This window comes from Neofelis nebulosa, chromosome 2 (assembly GCF_028018385.1).
Source record: "Neofelis nebulosa isolate mNeoNeb1 chromosome 2, mNeoNeb1.pri, whole genome shotgun sequence".
NCBI classification, from domain to species: Eukaryota; Metazoa; Chordata; class Mammalia; order Carnivora; family Felidae; genus Neofelis; species Neofelis nebulosa.
Genome location: NC_080783.1, coordinates 96202525 through 96229083, shown reverse-complemented (window position 1 = coordinate 96229083; position 26559 = coordinate 96202525). Strand labels below are relative to the sequence as shown.

General features: G+C 41.7%; 1 protein-coding gene across 6 annotated transcripts in view; it reads left to right on the top strand.

Moving 5' to 3' along the window:
* MGAT5 (alpha-1,6-mannosylglycoprotein 6-beta-N-acetylglucosaminyltransferase) overlaps positions 1–26559 on the top strand; it is a 337157-nt gene that overhangs the window by 174575 nt on the left and 136023 nt on the right. For 5 of the 6 annotated variants that reach the window (XM_058694949.1, XM_058694940.1, XM_058694923.1 and 2 more), the window contains 3 exons: positions 15117–15233; positions 21712–21788; positions 22845–22934. In XM_058694949.1, coding sequence (XP_058550932.1) covers positions 15117–15233; positions 21712–21788; positions 22845–22934 — 284 coding nt within the window. The remainder of the gene's footprint in view (positions 1–15116; positions 15234–21711; positions 21789–22844; positions 22935–26559) is intronic. The other variant, XM_058694957.1, reaches the window with a different exon arrangement.

Below are 26559 nucleotides of genomic sequence, written 5' to 3'. Positions count from 1 at the left end.
GGGAACAGGGGAAGGGTGGTTTTCTATGGTGGTTGAGTGTTGATGTTTGGTTGGGGGCTATTTGTGTTTGGCTCATAGGGGCCATGGGTTGGAATTGGGCTGGTTAGGTGTAATGTGTAAAAGCTGAGACGATTGCAAGGCAACAAGCATGAATGCAGGTTCAAACTCTAACTTGCTCTGAATGAGGAGGGTGAAAGAAGAATGGAGTAAGAAAGTGACATTTAAAAAATGATTCTTCCCCTTTCCTCTGAAAAGAGAGTTGTCCCCATTTGAGAATAATATTTTTGCCCAGGTCTTTTTGACAGCACTTTTCCATCTTGACCAGAAACACATGAGCTTGTCATTTCTCCTTCTCCCTAGGGGTTCATATTTGACCTTCCCCACCACCATCACCATATTTAATTCACAGAACCTGTATCAATTGTGGGAGCCGTTGTTGTTCTGTCATTCTGGGGAATACAAAAATAGACTGGTACATGGCCACTGACCCTGCAGAATTTAGTCTTTATTGACTTTGCAATTATTTTTGGGTTATGCTATTGTGCACATGCAAACATACCCCAATTAGAGGACAAAGTGAACACAAGACAAGCTCTAGAGGGTGCAGTACAGACGAAAAATTTTATGGAAGTTCACAGGCAGCCTGTGGGTATCTACTTGAGCTGAAGTGTTCTTGCAAAATTTCACGCAAAAGGGAGAATTTGAGCTACACCTGCAGGCTGTGTTGGATATTGAAAGTTATTTGAATGACCTTCACTAAGTTGAATAAATGGAAACAAGATTTATATTTAAACTTCTGTAACTCTTTGATTTTGCTTTATTTTTGAAAATAGGGGGCACCTGGGTGGCTCAGTTGGTTGAGTGTCTGACTTTGGCTCAGGGCATGATCTCACTGTTTGTGAGTTTGAGTCCCGCATTGGTCTCACTGCTGTCTGTGCTGTCTGTGCGGAGCCCGCTTCAGATCCTCTGTCCCACCCACCCCCCCTGCCCCTCTCCCACTCGTGCTCTCTCAAAAACAAAATATTTTTAAAAATGGGACGCATCTGCATCAGGATCTTGTTTCAGCATGATGAACTACTAGTATTGATGAGGGTGGTTGCACTGTCTGTTCTGATTCCATAGTGGTAGGTCCAATCCAAATGGGAAGAAAAGCTAAAAGAACTTGGAGAAATTCTTTCCCTCTCTTATCTAGGATTAACATAATATTTAGATAAACATTTAGTATTTACCCCCTCTCTCGTCTTTTATTCCTTAACAATTTCAAATTGGGTATGGATAGGCTCCATCCAAAAAAAAAAAAAAAAAAGTTTCCTCTTCAAAGCTGTCTTTAACCCCATAATGTGTGTCCAAAAACCTCCTTGGGCAATGTTCCCTTCCTATAGGAAGCACTCACCCCTGGAACATATAAACCTTGCCTCTTCCCAGCTTCCACCTCCCTGGCTTTCCCTTTGCCATTCATGGAACTCTGTGAATATCTCTCATTTGGTATCATTCAGCTTTTGTCATATAGTTATGAAACTCATTAGTGATTACTTTATAAAATTTTTTATTATCTTTAATAATATCCTGTTCTACTCTTGTGATTCTAGGGAGTTTTCATTCCAAGAAATGAGACATTTATTTTTTATGTTGCTAGAATCCTTGCTTTTTACTTTTATATTTTATTATTATTTGAATTATTGTTAAAAAAATTTTTAGTAGACTTAACATACAGTGTTCTGTTACTTTCAGGTGTATAATATAGAGATTCAACAATTCTACACATTACACAGTGCTCATCATGATAAGTGTACTCTTAATCCCCATCACCTATTTCTCCCATCCCCCCACCTGAAATCATATGGTATTTGTCTTTCTCTGATTTATTTCCCTTCACATAATACTCCCTGGATCCAGCTGTGTTGTTGTATTGGCAAGATTTCATTCTTTTTTATGGCTGAGTAATATTCAATGCTATATACACACCCCACATCTTTTATATATGTTCGTTCATTGATGAGAACACTTGGGTTGCTTCCATAATTTAGCCATTGTAAAGCTGCAGTAAACATAGGGGTGCATGTATCTTTTTGAATTAGTGGTTTTGTATTCTTTGAGTAAATAGTAGTGGAATTACTGGATCGTATGGCAATTCCATTTTTAATGTTTTGAGGAACCTCCATACTGTTATTCACAATTGCTATATGAGTCTGCATTCCCACCAACAGTGCCTGAGAGTTATTTTACCTCCACATCCTCAGCAGCACTTTGTATTTCTTGTCTTTTTTATTCTAGCCATTCTGACAGGTATGAGGTGATGTCTTACTGTGGTTTTGGTTTGCATTTCCCTGATGATGAGTGATGTTGAGCATCTTTTCATGCGTCTGTTGGCCATCTGGATGTCTTCATTGGAGAAATGTTTGTTCATATCTTCTGCCCATTTTTAAATTGGATTGTTTTTTTGTTGTTGAGTTGTAAAAGTTTTTTTGTATGTTTTGGATATTAACCCCTTATTGGATATATCATTTACAAATACCTTCTCCTATTCAGTAGATTGTTTTTTTGTTTTGTTGATGGTTTCCTTCACTATGCAAAAGCTTTTTATTTTGATGTAGTCCCAAAGGTTTATTTCTGCCTTTTTTCCCTTGCCTGAGGAGACCTATCTAGAAAAATCTTGCTATGGCTGATGTCAGAGAAATTTCTCTGCGTTCTGTGTTTTCTTCTAGGAATTTTATGATTTCAGGTCTCACATTTAGGTCCTTAATCCATTTTGAGTTTATTTTTACATAGGTTGTAAGAAAGTGGTCCAGTTTCATTCTTTTGCATGTAGCTGTCCAGTTTTCTCAACACCATTTGTTGAAAAGATGGTCTTTTCCCATTGCATATTCTTGTGTCCTTAGTCATTGATTAATTGGCCATATAACCATGGGTTCATTTTGGGGCTCTCTATTCAGTTCCATTCATCAGTGTCTGTTTTTGTGCCAGTACCATACTGTTTTGATTACTACAGCTTTGTAGTATATCTTGGGATCGGGGATTGTGATACCTCCAGTTTTGCTCATCTTTTTCAAGATTGCTTTAGCTATTTGGGGTGTCTTGTGGTTCCGTACAAACTTTACGATTATTTGTTCTGGTTCTGTGGAAAATGCTACTGATACTTTGATAGAGGTTGCATTAAATCTGTACATCTCTATGGGTAGTATGGACGTTTTAACAATATTTGTTGTTTTAGGCCATGAGCATGGAATATCTGCATTAGTATTCAGTTTCTTTCATCAGTGCTATATAGTTTTCAGAGTACAGGTCTTTCTTTTCCTTAAGTTTATTCCTAGATATTTTATTCTTTTTGGTGCAGTTATAAATGGGATTTTTTTCTTCATTTCTTTTTCTGTTACTTCTGTTAATGTATACAAACGCAATGGATTTTTGTATGTTGATTTTGTATCCTGCAACCTTACTGAATTCATTGATCAGTTCTAGTAGTTTTTTGGTGGAGTCTTTAGGGTTTTCTTCATGTAGTGTCCTGTCATCTGCAAGTAGTTTTACATTTTTCTTACCAATTTGGATGCCTTGTATTTCTTTTTGTTGTGTGATTGCTGTGGTTAGGACTTTCAGTACTATGTTGAATAAAGGTGGTGAGGGTGGACATTCTTGTCTTATTCCTGATCTTAAGGGAAAAGTTCTTAGTTTTTTACTGCTGAGGATGATGTTAGCCATTTTTTTTTTAAATATATATATATATATGTTGAGGTGTGCTCCCTCTAAACCTACTTGGTTGAGAGTTTTTATCATGAATGGATGTTGTACTTTGTCAGATGCTTTTTCTGCATCTATTGAAATGATCATATGGTATTTATTCTTTCTCGTTGATGTGATGTATAGTGATTGCCTTTTGATCTGCTAGTAGGTGGCAGAAGTTATGATTAAATTAAGGTCTATGTTCTAGTGAACAGAATGGAAGTAAAGTGAGATTAATTCCTCCCAGTATTGGTTGTTCACTGTAACTTTTGCAGGAGCAACTGTTCTCTGACCCTTCAGTTAATTACTGTATGATTGCTGAAAAATGAAAAATTCCTAATTACTCCTGTTTCCCTCACTTAGACTCTTTTTCCCTTTTCAGTACTTGTTTAGGCACTTAGTTTGAGAGGAAGCAAGCCACATATCACAGGCTGAGAAATCAGGTTGCATGTTGTAAACTGAATTCAAGTGATTTCTGTCAAAGGCTACAGACAGGGAGGAGTGAAATCACAGGCTTTCCTCTGTAAGTGTCTTTCGGATGATTATGTTTCAGGACTGCTGACTCTTTGTGCACACACGTGGCTACATTTTAGAGCAAAGGCCATTACTTAAACCCCTCTTGAGCTTCAGGCTGAGCACTGTAAATACTCCATTAACTAGTCCACTCCAAATAAGGGGCACCTAGATGCAGTCAGTAATCGAGAAAAACACATTACCAACAGATTGTACTTGGCCCTGAGATTATAATTTCCAGAACAAAGATTAAATGTCAGCTCTCTCTGTGCTTTTTTAACCAGTGTAAACTAAGGGAGCCCCTAGCACAGTCACTCCACAGTAAAACAGGTGATATTGGAGGCCCTGGAAAGTACAATTATTTGAGATGCTTTAAGACCTGTATGAGTTTATTGGAGAATAAACCTTGCCTTCTGAAGGTGCTTGGCAAAGGTTAGTGGAGATTAGCAAAGGAAAATAGTGTTCCTTCATATGTACTCCTCAATCACAGAGAAAGCATACATTTTTAAAGCAACTTAGCTTAATTTTTATGTCAGAGCAAAATTACATAGAATGCAAGGCACAGATCTTAAGTGGCACCATTTGATGAGTTTTGATAAATGTGTACATCCACAAAACCAGCCCTGCAGGGCAAGATACAGAACATATTCATCACCCCAAAATGTTCTCTCCTGCCTCCTTCCATTCAGTCTCCATCCCCCATAGGCAGTCATTTTTCTGATTTCTATCACCATAGATTAATTGTATCTGTTCTTGGGCTTCATAAAAATGAATCATACAGTATAAACATTTTGTTGTGTCTGGCTTCTTTCAACAAAATATTTTTTTAGAAATCATCCATGGTGCTGCCTATATCAGTAGGGTTTTTTTAAAAAAAATTACAGAGTAGTTTTCTGCTTTATGAATATAGCATAATTGATTTATCTATTTTCCTGATAATGTACCTGTGAGTCATTTCCAGTTTTGGACTAATAGGAATAATGCTGCCAGAAATACACAAGCTCATCATTTCTTCTAAGTAGTAGACTGACTGTATTCCTGTAAGTTGTTAATAATTTTCTCTTATTCTTTTAACGTCTGCATGACTGGTAGTAACATCCTTTTTTTAATTGCTTATATTGCTCATGTGTGTTTTCTCTTTTTTGTGATCACTTTTGCTAAGGGTTATACATCTTATTCATCGTTTCAAGGAACCAATTTTGGCTTTGCTAATTTGTCTCGCAGTCGGGATTAAATAGAAACGTAGAACACTAGGAGCGGATGTGTGTGGGTGTGTGTGTGCAGGTACATGCCCACACAAGTGTGTATGTTAAGGAATTTGTTGAAGGGCTTTGACCTTACAGAGTAGTGGGAGCTGGTTTAACAGTTTCTCTAAGTCTTTGTGTCTGACCCTGGAGCTTGAAATGCAGGCTAGGCAGCCAAGAAGTGAGGATATATGTTAACTAGAGTAAAGTAAGAACCTGCTGGAACCCAGAAGACTAAACTGGAGTCCATGATGACAATAGTAATACCTTTTGTTTTTATTTTTTGCCTCTCACCTTGGGGTGTGGAAGTTTATAGAAACTGGGGCCCTTTGCCTTGAAATGAAAGAGATTTGGGTGGAAGTAAATCATCACTGCTCTAGCTCCTAGATACCAAAAAAAAAAAAAAAATCTGTAAATAGTCACACTGACAAAAGGACTGTGTAGGAAAAGGGTTGACAAACTTTTTCTTAAAACATGAGATAATAATAAATATTTTAGCTTCGTGGACCGATGATCTCTGTTACAGGTGTTTGACCCTGCCATTGTAGTGCAGAAGCAGCCATAGACAATGTGTAAATGAATGGTGTGGTTGTATTTCATTAAAGTTTATTTACCAAAAAAAATCCACAAAAAACAAACAGTGGACCGTGAACCATGGACCAGATTTGGCCTCTAAGCTGTAGTTTGCTGTCCCCTGTTCTAGAGATTTTGATATACCTTTTCAACTTAGCACAGTCGGCCTAGGGTTAATATTTATTAACTTTGTGTTTAGTTCCATTATTCCTGCACCCTTGGTTCTATTGTTAAATATTTTACATCTACAGATGTTTTTAATTTTTTTTTTTAAGGTTTATTCGTTTTTCAGAGGCAGAGAGACAGAGCGTGAGTGGGGGAGGGGCAGAGAGAGAGGGAGACACATAATCGGAAGCAGGCTCCAGGCTCTGAGCTGTCAGCACAGAGCCAGACGACCCAGGCCGAACTCAAGGACAGCAAGATCATGACCTGAGCTGAAGTCGGACGCTTAACCGACTGAGACCCCTAGGCGCCCCTACATCTACAAATGTTTTAAACCTCACTATACCCTATTATGACTTTCATATTAGACGGTCAACTGATAAAGAAATTAAGGGAAGGAAAAAACCATAGTCTTTGATATTTCCCCTGGTAGTAGCATTTATGATGCTTTTCATTCCTTTCTATGATTCTAATTTCCATTTGATGCTATTTTCCTTTCAGCACAGAGAACTTTTTTCTTTCTTGCTTGCCATGCAGGTTTGCTGGGGTGAATTCTCTCATCATTTACTTACCTGAAAATGGCTGTTGCGGGGCCAGCATTTTTCAAGGGCAGAGATAAAGAATGCTGGTAGAAAATTCTAGGGTGATGGTAGTTTTCTTTCAGCACTTCAGAAATACTGTTTCTTTATTTTCTAGCCTCCATCTTTTTCTGATGAGAAGTCAGGTCACATTTCTATCTCTGTACCCTTTTATGTAATGTGTCTTATTTTTCTCTGCTGCTTTCACCATTTTATTTTTGGCTTTTAGCAGTGTGGTGCTGAGAAATGTCATTGTTTTTGTCTTTATGTTGCTTGTGTTCCATTGAGATATTGGATCTAAAGTTAATGTTGTTCACCACATTTGGAAAGTGTTCAACCATTATTTTTTTAAGTATTTTTCTTCCCCATTTTGTCTCTTTTCTACAAGTGTTTTCTCCTTAGTTTTTATTGTCTTCTGTCTTTCAGATTGAATAATTTCCATTTGTTTCCAGTTGATTGATCCTTTCTTTTGCATCTCCAAACTGTTGTTAATTCCGTTTTGTGAATTTTTCATTTTAGGTGATGAACTTGTCAGTTCTATTTTTGTCAGTCTATTTTTTTTAAGTGTTCCTTTCTTTGTCTTTAGTCATATTTATAATAGCTGCTTTAGTTTCTTTGTCAACTGCCACACTTACATCATCTTGGAATATATTTTTGTTTACTGCTTTTCTTGACTTTGGTTCACTTTTTCCTGTCTCTGACTGTATACTAATTCTTTATTATATATTGGACGTAATAATGATACATCGTAGTGTGTCTGTATTCTGTTACTGTCCTCAGAAGAATGTTGATTTTTGTTCTAGCAGGCAGTTAAATTACTGACTTACTACCTTGAACTTACCAAGACTTGATTTTATAGTTGGTTGGGTATGCCTGTTTCAGTTTTTTTCCTAGTCTTAGGAAGTATTAAGTCCTGGAGCTGATGCAAGGACTTTCTGGGGTTCCAGTGGAAGGCCTGAAATGTTAATCAAACCTCTCTGTATTGTGAGGATTCAAATTCAGACTCCCCTTCAGTAAATAGCAGCTCAGCCTTTGAATACCTTTAGATCTTTCCATGGAGTCTCTCCTACAAATGGTCTCTTATGGGGCAATTCAAAGATTTCAGGGTAGTTTATGTGTGGATTTTAGGGCTCCCCTTCTTTGGTTCCCTCTTTTTGGGAATATCCTATCTCAATTTCTGGCTACCCTGACTGCCCAAACATAATCCTAAGACTGTAGCCTTTTACTTACCTCCTAGTCATCTCTCACCACCCAGACTGAGAGGTCCCCCTCAGGGGCAAAGTGATATAAATGTGGATCTTATCCAGGGCAGTGCAGTTCACTTCTTTTAAGGATCAAATTCCTTCTGTCTACCCCTTTTCCTTACTCTTCAATGTCTTATTGTAAGTATTACCTGTGGGAAGATTATGCCAGGGTAAGCTTCTGTACAATTTCCAGTATATAATTTCTCAGCTTTGTTTTATAAAAAAAATCCCAAATTAAATTGATTACCTAGTTACTGCCCTAGTAGGGCAGTTTAGCAGTCTGCCACGGCCAGCAAACAGTTTGAGTTGTTTTCCTATCACTGCTCTGAAGTTCTCCTGCTCCTTGGTATGTATGTCAGGTCTTTTTTGCTTTTGATACAATAACCACCATTTCTAGGTTGGCAAGGAGAGTGTGCCCCTCCCTCTGCCCTGGACACCTTGGCTAGGGAGTAAGTGAGTGAGTGCAGTTTGTTTTGGATACTGGCATGGTGAGACGGGTCTTCTGAAGGAGATCTTCAAGTAATAATCCCCCCACTAGAAGATGAGAACCCTCCAAGAACTGACTGAATTAAAAATGAAAATTCCAGTCTAAGGATAGACCACTTCCTGAAACAAATTCCCAGGCATTTGAAAACCTTTGAGTTTCATTTACTAGCCTTTTCTATTGAGTAAATGAATAGGATTTCAGGGTAACATAGTATTTAAGAATATGCACATTACTCTTATAACTTGATAAGCTGAGTATCCCTGTCCAAATTTACATGGTCTAAATACCAGGCATGATTTCTTTCCACAGGAAGAAAAACCTACTAAGGGCTAGGAGAGGTAAAAGGAATTAAGTTGTAAGACAGCCTCATTTTTAAGAGACCTACCTAGCCAAGCACCTTTCTAACAGGCATAGTGTGTAGGTTTCATGCCAATGGCCTAGCAGATTTCATGCAACTCTGGATAAGTCAAATGAGACCTAAAAATTAAGCAGCTCTTAGCCTTTCTTCAAACTTACATCCTCAGTATTCTGGGACGTTAGCTTCTTTTTTTGATTTTCAGTTTCTTTTTCCAGTAGCCCAAACTTACTATCAGGGTGTCATCTTAATTCTAAATTAACTTATAACTTATTTTTCCATGCTAAAAAGGGAGAAGGGAAGCTATAACCAAGCAACCAAAACAAAATGAAAACCTCAGTTCCTATGAGAGAGTGAAAATAAAAATTTATCTTGATCGCCTATGTAAAGAATAATCAAAATACTTCCTTGTTGCCTGTAGATGTCTTGGGTGTCCAATTAGAATCTCTGTCCTTTATAGCAGCTGCCATAAAGGCTTGTGACAGGCAATTCAAAAAAGGGTCATTGTGTAATGTGGAAAGAACACACCTATTTTTGACAGTTGGTACAATTAAAATAGCCTAGCCCATCTCCCACAGTTACTAACTCTGTATTTCTTCCCTTCCTTCTTAAATTTCAACAAAGAAATAAACACACACGTGCGCGCGTGCACACACACACACACACACACGCACACACAGTGTAAACATTTCTCTAGTTTCCTAAGAAAACCCAAACTCCAAGCACCTTTGGCAATTTGAGACAACAGTCAGAAACATGTGAGCTTTGCTTAAGTCACCTGTTTTAGATGAAAAATGGAATCACTTGTATTTGGAGGAGATGAACAAAGGGGCATACACTCCACGCTCCAGGGGCATGCTGCTGTTCCAACCAGGGCATTATGCTTTCTTTACCAGTAAACTTCATGTGAAAAGGGCAAGTTAAGTTATTTTTTTTTTCAATAAGCAAGGGCTGTGTGCTACCTGGCTTATTGGAAAAAAATAGGTGTAAAAATCACTTTGGGTCCCCAACCTGAGTATTTGATGTAGTTTTGCAAGCATAATGTTGAATTTTTAATGACTGTCACCTACTTTCCAGCATATTTTCTTAAACATAAATTGACGACTGGGGATGCACCCAAATCTGTCAGTATGGTATGTTATTTTGAAAAATATTACCTACTGAAACTTTATTTCCTGGAAATATGACATCAGTATAATTTTTTCTTTTGTTGTTTTCCTTTTTCTTTCTTTTGCTTTTCATGTATTCTCCCAATTTAATGACTGCTGTGCTCATTTATTGTAACTGTGTGTGTGTGTGTGTGCGTGTGCATGTGTGTGTGTGTGTGTATAGTACCCATGTGGAATATTTTATGTCCCTTATATTATTACTAAAGAAATACTATTAAATGCTAAAGAACATTTTGTTGCAGAAGAAATGATAGCAGAAATTAAGTATAAACTTACAGAATATGGCATTTGCATAGAAATGAATACATGTAGATTTATGCATAAAGAGAACTCTGATTATCCAAATCATATTGCAAACTCAGTTTTATTTTCTAATCCCAGAGCTATTAGAATATATAGTACATGCTGTTGTGCTATTTATTTCAAAAGACTTGAACTTTTTTTCCTTCCATAAATCCACAGCATTTTAATCACTGCCTGTATCTCACACTCTCCCAAACATTGTGACATAAAATGAATCAGAGATGGGCAACACAGACATAAAGTGTATGCAGGCAGTAGGACAAGGGTATTGAGCAAATAGATGAATTGAGTGAATGAGAGCTGGTGTGGGGACGTTTCTGTGTGTTGGAGGCAGTCTCTCTTCCACATGGTCTTATCTCCCTCGGCATTCCACATTTGACTTTGAAGGTTGTCCTGAGGGTGACGTGAAGCAGTAGAATGAACACCAGGCATAGTACCTGGCACGGAAGTGGTAACTCAGATGTAGAAGGTTTTGCTGACTTTATTTATTGCATGAGGAAATGTAGACTCATGATGGTTCACTAACTTGCCTAGGTTGTCCAGCTGGTCAGTTGTAGAGAGATACTCCCTGCTGAGGTCTCTTAGATGACCCTTCCAGCCCTGCCCTTTACAGTACAAATTCTTTGCTCACCTTTTCTACCATTTCCATGGCTGAGGCTGGAGTGTGGTCAAGTACTTGAAAAAACAGCATACAGGAGTGCTGCTCTGTCTTAGGATGTTTTATCATGCCTCCTCCAGGAACAAGTTGCTTCCTAGTGAGAAGATATCCAACATGGTGGCCATGATGGCATTTTTTGAGAGGATTAATCTACCATTTGAAGATTAGAGAGCACAGGTTTTTATGGCTTTATAACTTGAGAGGCTGATGTCTTGTCCTCTTAAAAATACCTGTGAAAATTTGCAAAGGATTTACTACTTACTTACAAAGTAGGCACTAGTGAGAGTTTAATTAAGTGAAAATGACATTTTCAAGGGCAATTTAAGAAAGGCATTAGAAACTGCTATCAATGAAAAGGAGGGGTTGAACCTTGACTACCGTCTTTATAGACCCTGTGTTGGAGAATATCTTGAGTTTCCTGACCAGCAAAAGACACATTTTGACTCCTTGATGACAACTCACTTTAGGTATAAACTCTTCCTGAAGACTTCATACACTAGTATCTTTTAGCGTGCTGTGGTCAAAATTTTATTCTTAAACTATGGCTGATGCCCCCTTAAAACTTTTTTTTTTAATTTCGTATTTTTCAGCATGTTGCTTTTCTACTCAGAGACTGACTCTGAATTACTGCCCCACACCATTCTACCCAACTTTGCAAGTGTGTGCAGCCATCCTCCTGTTTCCTGCAGACGCGAATTGTGTTCTAAGCTGGAATTCACGATTTTGTAGCGTGACGTGCTACAAAAGCTTGCCCTTTCCAACCTTATTTCTCGTCCTGCGTCCTCTGCTTTAGCCAACTTGGTCCCCCTTCACCCTCCCCACCCTCTCAGACATTGATGATTGATTGGTAATGCTTATCCACTGGGGATGGACTTGCTTTTTTGGTAGAACACTCTGGGAGTTGGAATGTGAGATAAAAATCTGTTTTCCATTTCTGGCCTTTCCTCTTCTTGAGTTTCCCTGCCTTATTTTACCATTTAGTCGACTGGTTCCTAATGGTGGCTGCCCATTAGAATCATCTGAGGTGAGGGGAGCATAAAAAGGGATAGTGGCTGAAGCATTCCCCAGACTATTTAAATCAGAACCTTGGGAGGGTGGGGTATCTTATGAAAAGCTCCCCAAGTGATTTTAATGTGCAGAGAGGGTTAAGAAGGGCTGATTGATTCTGTGATCTTGGCCAAGTTACTTAATCTCTCTGGGCCTCAGTGTCTTCTATGAAATGGGGATTACATGCATTTATTGCTTGGGCTTCCTGGGAGGAGGATGTGAGATAATGCACGGGAATGAATTCTAGGAGGGCGTAGTCGGCGTTCTGTCCATGTTGGCCTTTGCTATTGCTGTTCGTCTGTATGCTCAGCTCTCACATTCCCTCCTGAATATTCCAACTTGTACTTTAAAGCTCAACAGAAACCTCACTTGTTTGCTGATGACCGCACATACAAATTAAGCTCCTGTAACACCAAGACCTAAAAATGAGTGTTAAAATGAGACGGGGTGGTTTCTGTTTCACGTGATAACCCAGTAACAAGCAGTCCAGGCCTGACGGTGCTGCTCCGCACCGGCCCTTGAGGACTCCTGACCCCCATGTTGCCGGGCCGTTGCGTGTCCATCTTCCAGCCCACAGGAAGTGGGCCAGAACTATAGATTCAGCCACACAGATTGTCCTGAAGTTGGAGGTTGCTGACAATTTCCTCTCCCATCCCATCTCTTTGACCTGAACAAAGTCCCACTGAGCTACAAGAGAGGCCCTAACTGGATGGCCAGCTGTTCAGCTAAACGGTGGCATGAAGGGAGATGAGAACTGAGAGAAGGGCAGGGGGCCTGAGAAGTCTAGGCCACTGCACTCAGCTTCTTCCTCTTCTTGCCTGCACATCTGTGGTCTGTGTTGCCAGACCATATTCTGTATTGCACAGTATGTTAACTACCCTTTCTGTTTTGTGAGTTTTAGTTACATTCTAGACTCCCTCGAGGTGAAGATGGCTTTGTATTCCTGCAGACACACTTCTTAGGAGGGTGCTAAAAGCATTACAGATGCTCATGTAGGTGCAGTCTTTGTTGAAAGAACCAGTGGCAGATTTTTGTTTTTTTTATGATTTCTTATAACAGCTTTATTGAGATAATTTGCGTACCATACAATTCATCCATTTAAAGTATACATTTCAGTGGCTTTCAGTATATTCAGAGTTGTGCTACCACATCACCACAATTTTAGAACATGTTTGTCACCCCCGAAAGAGATCCTGTACTGTGAATTTTCACTACCCCCTCCCAACCTCTACTTCCCCCAGTTCTAAGCCACCACCAGTTTACTTCTCTCTCTATAGATCTCCCTATTCTAGACATTTCATATGTATGAAATTACTTGTCTTTTGTGGCTGCCTTCTTAGACTCAGCTTAATGTTTTTAAGGTTCATCCATGTTGTCACATGAACCAATATGTCATTCTTTTTTATGACTGAATAATAGTCACATGGCTATGACACATTTTGTCTATCCATTTATCACTTGATGACCATTTGGGTTTGTTGCCACTTTTGGCTCTTAATAATGCTACTGTGAACATTTGTGTATAAGTTTTTGTGTGGACAGAGCATTTTCATTTCTCTTGGGTGTGTACCTATGAGCAGAATTGCTGGATCAGATGGTAACTCTTATTTTTAGCTTTTTAAGGAACTTCTAGACTGTTTTCCCGAATAGCTGCACCATTTGAGATTACCACCAGCAGTGTTTGAGTATTCTGATTTCTGCACATCCTTGCCAACACTTGTTACTATCTGAGTCTTTAATTATAGCTCTTTTACTGGCTGACATGCTATCCCACTGTGGTTTTGATTTGCGTTTCCCTGATGACTAATGATGGTAAACTTTCTTTTTCTTGTCAGTGGCAGATTTTCTGCCCACTACACATATGTGCTCCTAGGTGTGTGATAACCACCCTTTTTTTGCCTGGATATTCCTAGGAATCTGACATGTTTTTATCAATAGAAAGTGCCTGGAGTGTTATCAGAATGGAGGGGTGGTGTGTGTGTGTGTGTGTGTGTGTGTGTGTGTGTGTGTGTGTGTGTGTGACATTCTTTTAGACTTGGCCTCTCACACTGGAAATCTTATGCTAAGGTCCTCTTCTTAATTATGTTTCACCAACAACATGGAAAACGTTATTAATGCTGACTTAAAAATTTGTTTGGCAGATAACCCTGAAAAAAACCACAACAATATTGCAAGAGGGCATGACAAAGGGCAGCATAAATACTCTAGGATTATTTGGCTGTTACTGTGTTTTCATGGTCCTCACAACTGCCTTCTTTTTCCATATTGGTTCCATTCTTGAAAAGTACCTGGAGAAGCTGTACATTGAATATGATTTTCTCGTTGACTTGCATGACGCCCACAGCATTGGTGTGTGGGCAGTCCTGAGGCTCTCGGTGTTTAGCAAGTCCATAAGGTCCTTGGAGGTGTAGCAAGGAGTAAGAATTTGTCATTTCAGTCTTCATTATTGACTTTTGAGATTCCCTGTGCAGAACGTGAAGGTGGTGGTGATGGTAGTGGTGGGCCTTTTAGTAGCTGGGAACAGTGTGGTGGTAATAATCTTGACTAGAAGATAGAGGCCTGGCTTGAACATGTAGCATACCTTGCATATGGGAGATGCTTAATGAGTTTTCCTTAATCACTGGATGAATAAAACACTTCATCTCTGTAAACCTCTGTAAAACGCATCAGGAAACATCAGCAATTTGCTGATAGGGCTTCAGAAGTCCTTTGCAACTGTAAAAATTTCTGGTACAATGATTGTATTTCTAGCTTCCCAAGTTAAAAAACAAAATACACACCATTCTTTTCAAGGTGCCCGGTATATATCCCTCAGGGTCTGTGAGTGAGTTGTGTATGTTACCCACTGTTGTCCCCGGCTCCTTTTGGTGGGCAGAGAGCTTCCTGTTCCCGTGAACCCTGGGGCTGGAGTGACTCAGTTATAGAAATTAAATCACTTTTTTTATAATGCCAATGTAAAGTGGCCCTTAATGAATATTTGCCAAGCTGAGAATGACCGGTGAGGTCATTTTTAATGGGAGATTATATTTCACCATGGCTGATTTCTGTCCGATTTACTGCTATTAGCTCCTGAAGCCAGGCCAGCTGATGGAAGTGCTGGCAGGAGTTTCGTCTCCAGGCTGAGCACAGAGATGGAGTCCGTTCCCAGATGGCGAGGAACAGCTGGGCCAGTGGCATGCACACGTGGGTGCTTTGCAGGGGCCATCTGATAACGGGGGCTGCATGTTCCTATCAGGTGTTCTGAGAGAAACACTGCCTTGTCCTACACACAAAATGCAATCACTGGAGACCCTTTATCTTTTGAGAGGAAATATATGTGGGGTGACTTTTGGCGGAATCGAGCCCTCACTCGTGTAGATGGTCATCTAAGCTTTTGGCAAAGGAAGTGGACGAGGAGACTAAATTCAGTTCCCTAAAACTTCCTGGGGTGAGGTTTCTGAGATTTTTTTTTAACCTACTTTTTCTTTACTTTCCTTCCCCCTCCCTATAAAATAGCTCTGAGGGAATCAGACATCCTTAACCTCTCAGATGCATATTCAGTTCTAGATCCAGAGTTAATGGTACTGTTGTATAAGTATGTTCTCCAGTGTCCCACACTTGAAAACAAGTGCCATTTCAAACACTAGTCATCCTTGTTATAATTAATATACAGAAAACTGAGTGTTGACAGAGGAAGCTGTCTTTTTGGTAAGGTCAGCTTTCACTCTGAAGTAACTGTTCTGTGTGGGACTCACTTATGACCACCTCCCCCTCCCCTTCTCTGTCCCCTCCACGTCCTCACTTTATCATCATTGCCTAGGATTATGGACTCAGGTTTCTTATGTACAACGCCACCTAGGAGCCTTGATAGAATCAGGATTAAGGATGACACCTGATTACAGCCTCCTCTTTTTTTTTTTTTTAAATATATATGTATATCTCTTGATTTCTCTCTTGTTCAGCAGTAAAGAGCAGTTATTATTAACTTGAAGTTAGCATAGGTGAGTGTTTCATGAGGCAGCATGGTTAGTAGTTGACGATGCTTTGAATAAGCACACGACAGTCTCTCCGTGTATGTGTGTTGAAGTGGGCAGCTAAAACATAGAGGGATCCTTGTACGGTACCCAGTGAGTCTTGCATCGGACGTAAAATGTGATGACATACATGCTGTATTTCTCACAAAACTATAAGCCTCTCTTTTTAAAATCCAGTAAGGTGTGAACATCAGTAATTCACATGGGGGATAGGCCATGTCCTGCTCCATGCGTCTGAAATGACTCTTCTTTGATTGCTGCACCTTCCTGCCATTTTTCCTTACATCAAACCCAAATTCCTTTGCCTCTATTGATGTGTAATCCAGAACTTGAAATGCTTGGTACAGTTACTAGACATGAGGATCTCCTACCCCCTTTCTTCTGTCTCTCTTACTCCCTTCTCTGGAACTTGAGCTTTTCACTCCTTTGTTATATCCGTCCATCCGTTTGTTGAGAAGAGTTCTGTGCATCTGGCAGTGTGCCAGGTGCTGTGTTGGGCACTGGGCCAAAGCACTGAGGGGCCTATCCTGCTTTCCGGGGGGCTGGCTCAGCTAACGTGTATCTTGCTCTGTCATATGAGGACCCTCCACCCCCACACCGTGAGGGCGCAGCCCATGTCTTGTAGGGATACAGCTTTGACATTTCAGCACGTGGCAGGCAGCAGGCGTTTGAGAGACAGTCCTGGTGACTGTGGGCTGAGTTTGGAGGTATGTGCTGAGGATTTTAAAGTTTCCCCTTTCCAAGCTATAAGATGAGGTCACTGCCTTCCTTTTCAGGAGGCTGTGGTTAGTATAAAATGTAACCATGTATGTGCCAGCACCTTAGGAAGGCAGGTGATACCTCCGGGGAAGTTAGCACCCATTTTCATTTCCTACATCACCTATTTCTGTCCTCAACTATCTCTGAGCCTGTCTGTGCCCTCCTTCCTTCCTCAGAGGCAGGCAAGCAGGAGTAAAAATCCTCAGTGTGTCTGATTCTATCTCTCTGTCTCTGTTGCTTCCATGTATTTATTGAAAGTGCTACTGTTTCAGCACATCTCTCCCTCAGCGTATATGCCTATGTGGGGACTGTCACGGAGAACTTGACTCCACACTTGACAGGGACACCTGCTCTGTGTGTGTTTATGACCTCTTTTGCCACTTCTGTTCCTCCTGCACACGTGTTGCTCCTGAGTGGTGAGCATCTTTGAGCATAAGAAAAGGGTTTTTTTCTTTTCTTTTTTTAAAAAAATTGTTTTTTACATTTATTTCTTTTTGAGAGACAGAGAGCACAAGTTAGGGAAGGGCAGAGATAGAAGGAGACACAGTATCCGAAGCAGGCTCAAGGTTCTGAGCTGTCAGCACAGAGCACGAAGCGAGGCTCTGACTCACAAACTGTGAGATCATGACCTGAGCCGAAGTCGGATGCTTAACTGACTGAGCCACCCAGGCACCCAGGGTTTTCTTTTTTTCTTGATGTTTGTTTATTTTTGAGAGAGACAGAGTGTGAACCAGGGAGGGGCAGAGAGGGAAGGAGACACAGAATCTGAAGCAGGCTCCAGGCTCCCAGGTGTCAGCCCAGAGCTCATTGTAGGGTTGGAACTCAATGAGCTGTAAGATCATGACCTGAGCCGAAGTTGGATACTTAACTGACTGAGCCACCCAGATGCCCCAAGAAAAGTGTTTTCTTAGGTTAAACCCAATATCCAAGCCCCTGCTGTACTGTGTGGGTCCAGGTGACTGATAAAACAACACAATTTTCACGCCTAGGCTGTCTGCCTTTTGTGTAATACCTGGTTGACAATGCTATATGGTCAGTGCTGAGGTGAAGTCTTTGGTGAAAGACACACTTGGGCTGGTTTGGGAGGGTAAGGGATGAAACTGAATCCTGAACAGTAGTAAGAGCTGAGCTTCTTTGCTTACGTTATCATCTTTCTTTTCCCCTTGCCCTTTTACCATGAAAAAATTTGACACTGGGAGAAAGAACATCAGGTGAATGTCAGAGAGAAGAAGCTTCCGGTAACATACTGTGGCAGAATCCAGTCCCTTTTTTGAAAGTGCTTAATATATAGTAAGCTAAATCTCCCCTGAAAAGCGGTAACATTAACCATTTTTGACCTGAATTTTTGTTTTTTAACCAACCTTATATTGCAGGGTCTTTCTCTAGGTCGCAGTGTCTTCTGTGTACAGACTAATAAAAAATGTCATTGAATGAGTTTTCGTCTTTGTGATCGAAACAAAACGGGGAGCTTTCCTCTTAGATGTGCTGAGACCCCTTAGGACCTGGGAGGTGATGGGGGGTTGTGCTCAGTTTCCTGGGAGTCAGGTTACTGGTGGTTGGATTTAGGGAGTAGCTCCATCCCTCCCTGGGAAGGCCTGCACTTTCTATTTCTTCCTTTCATGGATCCCTCCAACCCCAGAGCCTAAAGCCATTTAACTCCACTTCTGGACGGCATTGCTTATGCAAACTCGTCACTCTGTAACTAAATAGAAAACCCGTCATAAATTAATGGAATTGCAAAGAAAACCCTTATGGATTAGTTGACGAACTGCCAGGTGGAAGAGAAGGAAAAACGCTGCTCCAGCACAGGTCTCTGCTCAGTCTGGTTGTCCGGGAGCTGAAGAGTCAGCGGGGAGAGGTGAAGCAGGTGCAGCAGGTGTGTTTATTCAGTCAGCCGGCACTTACTGAGTGCCTGGTGATGGGGCATGGAGACATAACCTTCCCATCACTGCCTTACATCCTAGGAGGCAAGTGGGCACATGTGGAGGAAAGAACGAGATCACTCACTGCTGTGAGAGAGACTTGAGAGGGAGGCAGCACTAAATCCTAACTAAATTCTGGTTTGGCATGGGAAGGAGGGATTGGGCCTAATTCTTCCGTGGGTGAATCTTGAGCTGGGTCTTCAAGGGCGGGGCTTTAACCAGGTGGTGAAAGGGTAGGGGCAGAGGAGTGTCTGCAGGAGTCCTCAAAAAAGTCATTTCATCAGATCTTTGCAGCAACTAGGATCCTCATTTTGTGACTGTCTTGGCATAGCAAATATAGGGGTCTGTGCCTGTTTTTGAAAACAAAGTTTTATTGGAATACAGCCACGCCCATTCATTTTCCTATTATATGTGGTTGCTTTCCTGTTATAATCCACAGTGGCATAGTTGTGGCAGAGACAGTGTGGCCTGCCAAGCCTCAAATATTTACTCTCTGGTACTTTGGAGAAAAGGTTTGCCAACCGTTGGCATAACATATTGTTATTCCTTGAAACTCTTTATGGAAAGGACCCACACTGTCAGCAACCAGGCTTTCCTTGCAGGCCTTCGTGGACCTGTTGGTTTATGTTACCATCTGGTGATTTCTGTTCACTCCATGGTACCATACCTCTAACTCTATAGACTCTAGCTTCCATAATTTCTGGCTCTGGATGTCTGGAACTGGTGTAATGCTTATAGTGTGTGAAAGAAGGGGGGAATTTCTCCGTAATCATCCCTCTAAATGTCTGATTGCCCCGACCCCCAGCTGTTTCAGACTTCTGCTGTCTTGGATCCTGTGCTATTTATTTGCTTGGTAAACGTTACCAAGCAAAATCAGAGACAAAAATAGGATAAGTAGTCACTGAAAAGTGCCTCTGTCCTTTGGTGAGGCATTTGTTAGTGGTTTCTGAGGCTGGCTGTCCCCTTACAAGTGAGAAAGGAGGAGAGCTATAGGGAGATGTACCACCTCAAGCCTGCATTTATCTCAAAAACGCAGAGAATGCGTTTCTAGAAGATCCGTGCTTTTGAAATATTGCTTTCTTAGATAGAGTATAAGTGGCATGGAATTATATAGCGAATGCCAACTTTTTAAGCACGCACTGTGGTCTGTGGCGAGAGTCAGCTGTTGGGAGTGCCAGACTAGACTTTGCACAAATATTAGCTTACTTAATAAGAGCTGGATGAAATAATGGTAGTTATTTCAGTGCTACAGACGGAGAAACAGAGGCTCTGACAAGCTAAGTATCGGCCATGTTCACTACTAAATGACACTGCCTCCAGTCCATGAGGAGGGTATTGATTTTATGCTGTAGTTATCCAGGTGGCGGGTGGAATGGTGATGAGAACACTGAATCAAGAGGTGAAGAATCTGTTTCAGACTGTCAGAGGAACTAATTTTCAAGGGACAGGTACAATTTCTGTTTTAGCCCCAGCAGCCACCAACATTGAATAACACTGTCAAACAATACTGTAGTTTGGGATCTAATTTCTCATTAGTACTTTGAACAGAAAATTGTCAGCCATAAGTAATTGTGGCATTTTCCAAACGTGTCTGGAAAATACAGTTGGTCCTCAAAGAGAAACATGTAGTTTTAGAGCTGTCCCAGTTTCCAGCTAAAATGATCATTCCTAAACATAAGGCTGATCTTAACTATTCCTTTCTTAGAAGCCTTCAGTGCCCTGCCCTTCCCTTCCCTCAGCTTAAAGTCTTTATCAGGGCAGGGACGCCTGGGCGGCTCTGTCCATTAAGCATCTGACTTTGGCTCAGGTTATGATCTTGTGGTTCATGAGTTCCAGCCCCACAATGGGCTGTCTGCTGTCAGCACAGAGCCCACTTTGGATCCTCTGTCCCCCTTTCTTTTTGCCCCTCCCCCTGCTCGCTTGCTCACTCAATCTCTCTCTCTCTCTCTCTCTCTCTCAAAAATAAACACTTGAAAAATAAATAGTCTTTATCAGGGTGCTTGCTTGAAGTCTTTCTGGTTTGGGCCCTGCCTGATTTCCTTTCTGACCACTCAGTACCTCCCATTTCTGCATTCCACTCAGTGTGCATCCTTGCATTTGGAGCCTGTTCCTTGAACACCATCTCTACCTTGCCCCTTCACCTGGCATACTCCTGCTTCATCTTCCTATCTCCACTAAGATGTCACTAGATCCAGGAAGTCGTCTTTGACCCTAGAGACTGGGGTGGGTGTCCTTCCCTTGGCCCACCCCAACATAATGTCTATTACACTGTTGTTCAGTGGTTTACTTGTTTGTCTGTGGTCCACCACTAAACAGTAAGCTTTTTAAAGGCGTTCTTTTTTGTTCTGACTCTTGTCATCAAAAGGAATAGGAATCCCCTAGAGCCAGCTAATAGAAAGGGAGTTTATTGTGAGGAAATATTTGAAGCATAAGGAGATCTTTGCAGAAATGTAAGAACCACGTCCAGAAGATGCTGTACCTTGCTGATGTGTCTGGTTGCTTTCTCCTCCTCTGTACTACCGTTCTATTTGCCTATTTTTTGCCAGCTTCTCAGCTCAAGCACATGTCATGAAGGTATTCCTGACCTCAGTTTGTCTGCACAGCCTGACATGGCCCTGGTGGTCCCTCCCAATCTCATGGCTTCATCTCCTGCTCTCCACTTGTTTGGTTTCTCTTACCAAGTTGCAAATTTCCAAGCAAACCCTCTGATTGGTGTAGCTCACCCGTTCAGGCTGGGCCACATGCATCATAGGTCTCTGGCCATCCTACAGGTGGGCTGTTCTTGGGCCAGGTCCTCACTGCAGACCAGCTGGACCTATTGGCAGCTGGAGAGCTTCCACAGTTCAGAGCATGGCTCCCAGTATAGACTTCCTGTTTCTGTTTCCTTCCCTGCCCATTGCTTACAAAGATGGTAGGTTTGTGTTTCATAAACTTCATGGTATCCTTTGTTCTATTTCATCTTTGCAGATATCATTAATGGAGCTCAAGAAAAATGTGTATTGCCTCCTATGGATGGCTACCCCCACTGCGAGGGGAAAATCAAGGTAAGGCCCAAGTAATGTTTATTCATTCCCTTCACCTTTTTTCTTCACTAACACCCTCTTCCTTCTCCTCCCCTCCCCTCTCTCTAACTCCCCAGCAATACAGATGGCAAGCAAGCCCTTTAAGGGAGTCATCGAAGGGATGCCTCAATTCTGCCAGTTTGGGGCTGTGGCCATGACAACCCTTGTGTGCTTATGCCAACTTCATGGGGTCAGTCCACAATGGCTCTAACTGGTCAGAGTGAAAGAGCCTGGGCCACTTTGGGCTCCTGCTGTGTCTTTGAAGCTGCCTCCCCCTGGCTTTCCCAGCCTCCAGCAGGTGATCCTTCAAGGGCCATTGACAAGGAGCTGCCATTATATAGAGCCCAACTTCCCTCTCCCCCAGTCCCCAGGCCCCCCTGCCACGAGTTCTCCAGATTGTGATTTAAATGTCACATTTGCATTTGCAGCTGAGTAACCTGAGACATTTGGACACTCTTTCACTCTTAGGATTTTTTTTTTAAAAGTTCTTTTTATATGGCCTGCCCTGAGGGAGACCACAACCCTACTCACTAGTTTTCAGAGAAAAGTCTTGGTTCCAGTGTATGCTTAGGATGGTGAGCGCAAACCCCAGAAGCATTAACATGGTTCCTCTGTGGGACTCACACATGCCATGCACACCTTGCACGCCTGCTCTCATTCACACTGTCTGTTCCAGGACCTGTCCTGTGGCTTATGCAACTGTAGCTCTCTGGGCGAAAGGGGTTTTGATTAGGCAGTTGCTCTTGATAAAACTCTCCTGGCCACTGCCTGTCCTGGGCTTTACTGCCTGGTGGTCTCACGGCCTTCCTCTACCCTGCACACCTCTGCTAAGGCCCAGCTCAAGCCAGCGTCTACCTGTGATTCATCTGGAAAACTGGGCATCTGTTGTCCTGACCTCAGCTCACTGACAATGAACCTCAGGCCCGTCTGAGCCATTCACTTCTCCTTGCCCTTCATAGCCTTCTCTGTCATGGGATGTACAGGGCCACCGAACGCAGTCTGCTTGTAGATGTCCTTACCGGGTTCTTGTTGTTTCAGTGGATGAAAGATATGTGGCGCTCGGATCCCTGCTACGCAGACTACGGAGTGGATGGGTCCACCTGCTCTTTCTTTATTTACCTCAGTGAGGTGAGTTGCTTCTTTGGCTTCAGGGTGTGGAAATAAGTGGTGAGCCTATTGTACAGCCTGAAATTTGTGTATTGTTTTTACATGGTGGACCTGTTGTTCCCTGCTCTTTAATAGGGTGATTTTTTTTCCCTTGAGGAAAAAAAAAAAAAAAAAAAAAAAAAAACCCGGGCTAATGTAGCTATTTACATTTTCTTTCCTCAGTTAAAAACAATCTAGTAAAATAGGGGCACCCGGATGGCTCAGCTGATTGAGCATCTGACTCTTGGTTTTGTTTCAGGTCATGATCCCAGGGTCATGGGATCAAGCCCCATTGTGGGGCTCCATGCTGAGCCTGCTTGAGATTCTCCCCCTCTCCCCCTGCCCCTCTCCCTTCCTCCCTCTCTCTCTCTCAAAGTAAAAAAATAAAAAAATTTAAAAAAATTAAAAAAATAAAAATAAACAATCTAGTCTAATACATGTAACATAAAATTTGCCATCTTGACCATTAAGTGTATAGGTCAGTGGAATTAAGTATATTCATATTACGATGCAACCATCACCACCATCCACCTTCTGAACACGTCATCTTGCAAACCTGAAACTCTACCCATTAAACAATGACTCCCCATTCCGTCTCCCTCCTGTCCCTGGAAACAACCATTCTAATTTGACTTGTGACTACTCTGCTTGTGACTACTCTCATTATTCATATAATTATACAGTATTTCCCTTTCTGTGAGTGCCTTATCTACGCATCATGAACTCAAGATTCATCCGTGTCTTATTATAGCATATGTTAGGCTTTCCTTCTTTTTTTAAAGCTGAATAATACCACATTATGTTATATACCACATTTTGCTTATCCATTTATCCATTGATGGATATTTGGGTTGCTTCTACCTTCTAGCACTTGTGAATAATGCTGCTATGAACATGGCTGTACATCTCAGTCTTTGAGACCCTGCTTTCATTTTTTTTGGGGTGTATATCCAGAAGTGGAATGGCTGAATCATATGGTAATTCTGTTTTTATTTTATTGAGGAACCACGACACTTCTCCAAAGTGGTTGCTCCATTTACATTCCCACCAGCAAGGCATGAGGCTTCTGTGTCTTCACATCCTTTCCAGCCCTTGTTGTTTTCTGTTTTTTGAAGTAACTGTGCTAATGGATGTGAAGTGGTAACTCATTGTAGCTTTGGTTTGCATTTTCTTTTAAAAATTTTTAAAGTTTATTTATTTGTTTTGAGAGTGTGTGTGCATGCGAGAGTGTGTGTATGTGTGTGAGTGTGTGTGCAGGGAAGGGGCAAAGAAAGAGGGAGAGAGACAATCTCAAGTAGGCTCCATGCTGTCAGCATAGACTCTGATGCAGGGCTCGATCCCATGAACCATGAAATCATGACCTGAGCTGAAAGGGATGCTCAACCGACTAAGCCAGCCAGGCGCCCCTGGTTTGCATTTCATTGATGATCAATGATGTTGAGCATTTTTTCCTGGGCTTTTTGGCTGAGTTAGCAATTTGCTTACAGGCTGAGTTATTTCCAGCCTGAGCTTCTTTTCCATTTCTACCCTTGAATTTAAATTGCAGCTTATTTTCTTTTTTTTAAGTGTTGCAGGACATTTTACAGACCATCTGAAATTTGTCCCAGGCTTTGATGATTCTCATGTCACCCTGGAGGGAGGTGGGGTAGAGTCAGGACCATATGGGGACAAGTACAGGGGAAGAACTGAGTAGGGGATCAAAAGCTGGCTTCTCCTCCACGCTTCATGGACAAATGCAGCCCGAGGGGCTTGGGAACTGGGTGCTGTCTAATTTCAGAGGATGTGCCCTTGCGTGTGCTATTGCCATAATAACAGCTCCATGATGCTACCACACAAGAAGGAGAATGCCTCCGTTTTGAGCCTAAATGACATAGTCTTTCATGTGGGACTCAGGCACCTCTCTTCTGTGTCACGGGGTGACAGGGAACAGCTTTGGGGGATGGAGGCCAAACCAGTATTGCCACAGGGCCTATGGCCCTGAATTCTGTGCAGTGTGTCTCTTTACTTTATGTCCCTTTCCTTTTTAAGATCCACTTAGACCTTTTTTTCTTCTTTTTTACATGGTCACACCATGGCCACCCCATGAGACTTTTTTTTTTTTACATGGTCACACCATGGCCACCCCATGGCCATCATAAGAAGCATCAGAGCTAATGATAGTTAAAATACCTCTCGGAAATTAAAAGCCCAGAGAGTTGGTTGTGTGATGCTCCTATTAGCAGACTGCCGGCAAATTAATTCTGTAGCATTTGAGCGTGTTTTTGGCTGAGGTGGCCTGTGCCCCACCTTCTCATCTCTTTCTCCAGAGGAGTAAGGCGTGGGGTCTTGGGTGAACCTGTGCTCCAGTGAGAAGTCAATTTAGAAGCCCCTTTCTAGCCCTGAGGAAAAGGTTCCTCATTCAGTTTAATTTTCAAAAGTTGCCTTCCTCTTTCCACTTGATAGAATTCAGCCAGAGTCCAGCTGTGCTCCCTGATTGACAGGTGGGGCTAATTTCCTGCCTTTCTGAGAGTTTGCATGTTGGGTGTGCTACTGAGTTACAGGTAGAGCATTACCTCCCATGTCAGCCTTCCCTCCATCTCCTGAGCCAGAGCTGGGAAGGTGTGGAAGAACAGTCCAGATGGAAAGGGACTGAGATTATTGGTGACCCAGTTCCCTTCCATTGAAACTGCCATGCAACCCAACTCACAGTGAAGGAAGGATGTCGATAAGGTGAGAGAAAAGTGAGGTTCTGATGAGTGTGGGACAGACTGGGCTGTGCAAAGATGTGATGAATCATATATTCTTTTTTTAACTTTTTTTTTTTTTTTTTTTTTGAGAGAGTGTAAGTAGGGGAGGGGCAGAGACAGGGGGACAGAGGATCAGGAGTGGGCTCTGCACTGACCGTGGCAAACCTGATGTGGGGCTTGAACTTAAGCACCGAGGTATCATGACCGGAGCTCAACCGACTGAGCCACCCAGGCGCCCCAATGTAGTCTTAATACTGGAGCCCAGGTGTTTCATTGCAGAACCTGTAACTATTTTTTCCCTTTCCAAGGTGTGGATTGGTGCTTTATTAACCTTTACCTCACTCTTCTTACGCAGATGATCAGGCTTTTGTTTTGTTCATCTGAATTCAGTTCAGTGAGCACTTACTGAACCTCCCTTATATTCATTGAATGTCAGCAATTGGTGAGAAGGAGTTTTCTTGGCACCATGGTATGCATTCATTAAGAGTCTAATGGAAGAGGAAGAATGGAGGCAGGTGGTGGAGCCTGGACAGGGTGGAGAGAATTTCCCTGGGGAGAGAACCAGGAAACCCTTTTAGTTTAAATCTGAAAATAACCTTGGAATTCTGGCCTTTAAAAAAAAAAAAATGCGTTTTATCATAGCATCTTAATAGATACTCTTTAAGAGCTGGAGAAGAATTTCACCACTGTGGCCTCTTGGATGGCAAATACTGCCTTTCAAAAGTAGTAATTTTAATTTTGTCTTTAAAGGATCCTACTGTGAGGATTCCTGAGTGTATATGGGAACATGGTTAGAATAGAGCCGGGCAGATGGATGACGTTCAGTAAACACGGTCGGCATTTTTATGGGTTTTGATAGTGTCATTATTTGCGTTCAGTTA